Source organism: Nicotiana tabacum, chromosome 12 (genome assembly GCF_000715075.1).
Source record: "Nicotiana tabacum cultivar K326 chromosome 12, ASM71507v2, whole genome shotgun sequence".
Taxonomy (NCBI): domain Eukaryota; kingdom Viridiplantae; phylum Streptophyta; class Magnoliopsida; order Solanales; family Solanaceae; genus Nicotiana; species Nicotiana tabacum.
Genome location: NC_134091.1, coordinates 103,657,694 through 103,663,983, shown reverse-complemented (window position 1 = coordinate 103,663,983; position 6,290 = coordinate 103,657,694). Strand labels below are relative to the sequence as shown.

The window sequence follows — 6,290 nt, the reverse complement described above, 5'->3', positions numbered from 1 at the left end:
AATCGAATAGAATCGAACAATGAGATGAATCGAGAATGAAAATCACAGGGAAACACAATGTGCAGTATTAATCTCGCTCTGATACCATGTCAAAATTGACTATGAATGTCAACAAGAATGAGCTCGATCATCCCTGCAATGGTAGAGTAGTGAAGCTTCTAGAACTGAGCATTAGAAGAGAGAGGAAGAAGGGAATAAATGTTTGATGAAATGAAGCTTCAATATTTCATTGATACCAACATTGTATATATACACACGAGGGAGTCCACTATCTGCCGGTTGTCACAAGCTGTCACACTAACTACCAACTAACTATCATAACTAACTACTATTAAATAATAATATATCATCTCAATAACCGACTTTTATTTTTGGCATTGGTTCCAAAGAAATGTACCTTAGAAAAACGGAAAATCCTCTTTTTATGTACCACTACCAAAATAGATACCTATAGAAATTTTGTTATTTCGGTTTAACTAAATGGTTTCCAATTCGATTGTCTCATAAATCATAATAGTTCAGTTAGTTGGCTATGAACCCTTCTTATGTACAATAAAAAGAATTTAAAAAGGAAAATCTCAGTCCTGATAATTCGAAGTCGTGCCACTACGATAGTATGATAGTATAGTATTTACGCGACACATTAAACATATATACTGTTGTACTTTCAGCCAATTTTACTATTCGTAACTATATTTAAATTTTAAAACAAATCCATAAAATAAGAAATTAATCTCAACAACTCTCAAATCCATCTAAAAGCACTCCTTTTTTTTTTTCCTAAACCCAAATCTCCAAAAATATGCACCTTTGTAAACTTGTTTCAGCACTATATTATGCTCTAAAAGGATCTCGTGACAGTGTATACCTCTTTATTCATTGAGTCACAAAAACAAGCACATAAAAATGCATTTACAATTTTATCGAAGAATGACGTGAGCTAATATCACAGTGTATATCACAAACACAAATGAAACAAGAACCTCCGAGCGAATCGAACGGAGAAAATAGAAGAACCACGAAAAATTAGAAACTCGACCAAAACTGGAAAACAGGGGTTTGAACTCAAACCGGGACCTCGATTAGAAACTGAATAGGCAACAGCACCGCCGCAAAATAGTGGAGATATGGTGTTTGTGAAAATGGGTAAATGGAGATTCTTTATTAAGTCTGTTTACAGTGAAGAAAATGTTCTTTCTTTGGAAGGAAGTGCTAGTGGTGTATTTCAACGGAAAAGATGGTGATTGAGGTAGAAAGTTATGAATGCGAGCTTCAGTGTACTCCTATTGTGCAGTGTGTGTGTATGTATGTGTGAGTGAAGAATTGAGTGAATTTCTTGCAAGAGTGTGTGTGAATTGGTATTTTTGCTACATCGCTTATGAGTACTGTAACATTAGATTAATTTTGCAATTACAAGCTAGCTCTTGCACAAGCTAGCTCCAAGGAGTGACAGATAAGTATAATAGAAAATCAAGAATCTTTCTTGAGTTACTTTGTTCCAGTTCAGTGCTTAACAGATTAAACATTTATATGCAATATAGAAATCAATAATCAAATCAAGATTTATGGCCTAGAAAAATGAGCTCTCACATGGTTGTACAAGGTTTTTTAATGAGCTTAATTAAAGAGCCTTAATCTGCGCTCTTGTGCTTCTGAAAAGGCAATGTGTATTTGACTACTTGTGATGCTTTTGTATCTTCTGTGGCAGATAAAAACAAACTTTCTCAAACTCATACCTACTCCCTTTGCCGGCCTGGCCCCCAAAAACCAATTGAAAATTCTCACGGAAAAGACTGATTTGAAGCACTCATTCATTTCCGGAGTTCCTTTTGCTGGATTCGTACTACTTTCTTGGTTCTTCAACTCGAGAAACCTCAAACAGATCAAGAGAGAGAGATGGCTTATGCTGTTATAACTTCCATCTTGACAACTATAGAGCAAGTATTGCAATTCAATCCAAGTTTGATATCTGAAAGTAGGGGATCCATTGATTCACTTTATGGAACACTTTCTTTCCTACAAGATTTCCTTGAGAATACGGGAAATTGGATCAATGATCAAGAAGCATTGAAAATCTTGGAAAAGAACATCAGAGATGCAGGGTATAAAGCAGAAGATACAATTGATGGCTGCCTAAGAAGAATCCATGTGGCTGATACTGATCACGACCAGAACAACGCCCGTCATAAGCTTTATGACGAGTTGCAGGAAATAATAGAAGCAATGGATTCCATACAAAGAGATGTGATGAAGTTCAAGAATGTCCACAAACGTATCAAAGATGTGCCAGCAACAACTTATTTACCTCCCCGCTCATCTGGGCGTGTCTTGGATGAGGAAAATACTCTTGTTGGGATGGAGGATGTCTTCAACAACATAAGAGATCAGCTCTTTGGACAAACACCAGCGCTGAATGTTGTTTCAATTGTTGGTATGGGCGGTATCGGTAAGTCGACTCTTGCTAGAAGTTTATTTAATCATCCATCAGTATACCATCGCTTTGATATTTCTTCATGGGTTACTGTTTCTCAAGCATGTGATGCAAAAGAAATGCTTTTGGATGTCCTAAGCTTCGGTACTCCAGGTGGGAAGGCAATGTACCGCGATATGAGTGAAGATGAATTATTGGACCAAGTGCATAGAGAATTGAAAAGGAAGAGGTATTTGATAGTTTTGGACGATATGTGGACTATAGAGGCTTGGGACCAAGTAAGAAGATCATTTCCCGATGATGAAAATGGAAGTCGCATAATGATAACTACTAGGCTCCTCGAAGTAGCTAATTGTGCTGGCAATGATTTCCCTCCTCATCACATGCCTTTTCTTAGTCTTGAAGATAGTTGGAAATTACTATCTCTTAAGGTTTTTGGAAATGAAGATTGTCCCCCTCAGCTTGAGGAAGTAGGAAAGCAGATAGCGAAACAATGTCAAGGGCTAGCTCTCTCAGTTGTTGTCATCGCTGGGCTTCTGTCGAAGATCAATAGGACATATGATGATTGGCAACAAATTGCTGATAATGTGAATTCCCACATAGGTTCAACCTCCCAGCAGTGTTTAGCAATATTAGCTCTGAGTTACAACTACTTGCCTTGTAGCTTGAAAGCTTGCTTTCTTTATATGGGGTTTTTCCTTGAAGATGCAGAAATTCCTACAGATACGTTGATTAGAATTTGGGTAGCTGAGGGTTTTCTGAAGACAATTTGCCATAAAAAGCCGGAAGAGGTAGCAGAAGAGTGTCTAGAGGATCTAGTTAGCAGAAGTTTGATTATGGTCAACAGTCGAGGATGGGTAAGCGGAAAAATAAGAAGTTGCAGGATTCACGACCTCATTCGACAATTATGCTTGAGAAAAGGAAAAACCGAGAAGTTTTTTCATGTCATAAATGAATGTTACGAAGTGTCCTCAGAAGGCGTGGAGAGTGAACATCGACTATTATTGTATGAAGATGCTGTACGAAACCAGAATCTCGGCCTACAGGAAGGTAATCTGGATTCAGTTCGTACCATCTTGTGCATCTGTGAACCGTGTACTTCTATGCTCGAATTTGAATACTACAAAATAGTGGATACTCGTTTTCAGCTGCTAAGGGTATTGGATGTACTAATGATTCTCTTTCGACGTTTTCCCACTGAGATAACACAATTAGTACATTTAAGATATCTTGCTTTTCTCACCGGTGGCGATGTCCCAACATCAATTTCTAATCTGTGGAATCTACAGACATTGATTGTTGAGCCAACTGAAAATCAATTATCCTGGCCAGTGGAAATTTGGAAGATGTCAAGTTTGAAATATTTCCAGTCTGGGGGAATGAGTATGCCCGTGCCTGCTCCTCCAAAGGCACAACATATTTTGGGTTTAGAAAAGTTCAAGAAACTTTCACTAAACGAAGCTTCTTCCAACTGGAAGGAAATTTGTATGGCTGTCCCGAACGTAAGGGAATTGGATGTTATTATCAATTTAGATATACATCCTAATGGATGGAATGATTTTATTGGTAGTCTCATATGTCTAGTTGATCTCCAGAAGCTAAGCATTCAACTAGAGGTTTCGTCGCATCCACTATTTTTTATAAGGCGACCTGCTCAGCTGTGGTACGTGTTCCCAGAAAACCTCAAGAGTTTGACACTTGTAGCGACACATCTAGAGTGGACAGATATGCCAATGCTTAGCAGCTTACCCAACCTTGAGGTACTAAAACTAGAATTTTATGGTTTTGAAGGGAGCAATTGGAATCTAGATGAAGGGGGTTTCAAGAAACTCAAGTTGCTACACATTCACCAGACGAGATTGGTGCACTGGCAGGCAACCAGTGATAGTCTTCCAGTTCTAGAGTATCTAGTCCTAATGTTTTGCTCTCAATTGGAGGAGATTCCTAGAGTGATTGGAGATATTCCCACATTAAAATTGATTGACTTGCATTACTGCAGCCAAGCTGCTGTTACTTCTGCAGAGGAAATTCAAGAAGAGCAGAAAAGCATTGGAAATGAAGTTCTTGTGGTTACTGTATCCCCTCACCCTCCTTTGCTGGAAACTTAGGTAAAAGTAATTTCTTTATGTACATAAATGTTGAATCCTTGTGGCTTCTTTGTGTGTTTACTTCTTTAAATTTTGAATCTCCTTACTGAATGTTCTAGCTCGCCACTGTCTGTGGTTCATGCCTACGGAGATTGAGGTTACTTTTAAAATTATGAGACTTTTACTGTGTGCGTGGTTTTTCTTCTTCTTTTCCAATCTGATGATTTCCCTGGTAGTGCTTACTAAAAAGTTGCTATTGCTTCTGCCTACGGCCCAGATATCATGTATAATCACAATCATATGGATGTGAGTGAAAAATACATACATATACACTTGTTTATCTTCTCTTTTCTAAGTTTCCATCATTTGTTTGGTTTCTTTTTCACGCATATCTCATGAGGTTTTGCGGGCACCGAAAGCAGATAACAATGGCCAACAACTTCCTTTTTATAATATATGAATTATCTTAGGTTAAGTGCTATTACAAAAAAAATTTACTCATATTTGGTGTTCACACTATACCACATTAATTGAATATAGTTAAGTGCTAAATTGAGGCTAGAATGCATATAATAATTACCCTCGGGTATGCAACTAATGTGCATGAAAATAAAAACTTTATATGTATTCATTGGATTGGAGTAACATAGACCATGGGTAAAGAAAGACTGTATATGATTTGAATAAATAATTTTAATTATGATAAGTTCATCTGTTGTCCCATACCGTCTTCTTTTTCATCTTTCTGATCTGCTTCCTCTTCTCTTTTACTTTTAATGTGAATTCTGCTATTCTGGGTTTCTTTCGGTGGAAACTCTAATTTATAAGAACTTATGCCAAGTATTTTTTTTTTCCTCTTAATAATCTTCTTCCCGGGACTTCTCATCCTCTTACTAATTACTCTTTCTATTAATTCTGCTTCTGTACTTCATTCTATTACTCTGGACTCTCACACAAACTCTAATCTCAAAGATCTTATGGTATTCACTTGATCTGTTTTCTTCTCCTTTTCTTTTTGAATTTGAATCTACTTTTGTGTTAGTTCCACGCCTTCTCAAACTTATTCTAGATTCTTTTTTCTCTTAAACTCATCTTGAGGGAGTACGTCGATTCGGCTTCTTCTCCATTATCTCAAAATGTATTTTGTTAATTCTACTTCACAGACTATAACTTTTATAAAGATTCTTTCTTCGTTAGTTTATTTTCATGTTCAGATCTTTAAGGGGGAACAATCAAAGCTTTCTTTGTGTTTCGACTAATAATGGTACAACCTTTTGTGATTGCATGCAGTGTCTCTATGAGATAATCTGGCCTCAGTCTAATGTTGAATCTGCACACCGATATAGCTGTGACAGTCTTGCCATATGATGTAGCTGTATCCACAAATAGAATGGATGTGGATTTCATGACGTTTTAAAGTTCGAACCTTAGCTTATTCCTCAGCATCTACTATGCTTAGATTTTCTTAGTCTTTTTATTTATCAATGTACAGTTTGAATTTGGTTGACTCATTTTGATTTCGAAACGAATTATATGTTGTGTGCTTGATGTACAGCATCTACTACTCTCTATGTTTCTGTTGTTGGTTCCATAGAAATATCAAATGACGACCTAAATTCCGCCTTCGAAATTGTGATGGCACCTTACCTTAGAGACTAGGTAAGCCTAATACATGAAATCTAATAGAAATAACCAACTCAACTATATAAAAATTATACTGATAAATGAAATAACGTAATTAATACTGAACAATAGTTATACAATCCCTAGAA

General features: G+C 36.8%; 1 protein-coding gene across 1 annotated transcript; it reads left to right on the top strand.

The window, feature by feature from the left end:
* The first annotated feature begins 863 nt into the window (after positions 1-863).
* LOC107831515 (putative late blight resistance protein homolog R1B-16) lies at positions 864-6,047 on the top strand. Its single transcript, XM_075226761.1, has 3 exons — positions 864-1,249; positions 1,709-4,539; positions 5,809-6,047. The coding sequence occupies exon 2, from the start codon at positions 1,897-1,899 to the stop codon at positions 4,537-4,539; it is 2,643 nt and encodes an 880-aa protein (XP_075082862.1). The 5' UTR covers positions 864-1,249; positions 1,709-1,896; the 3' UTR covers positions 5,809-6,047.
* Positions 6,048-6,290: the final 243 nt, after the last annotated feature.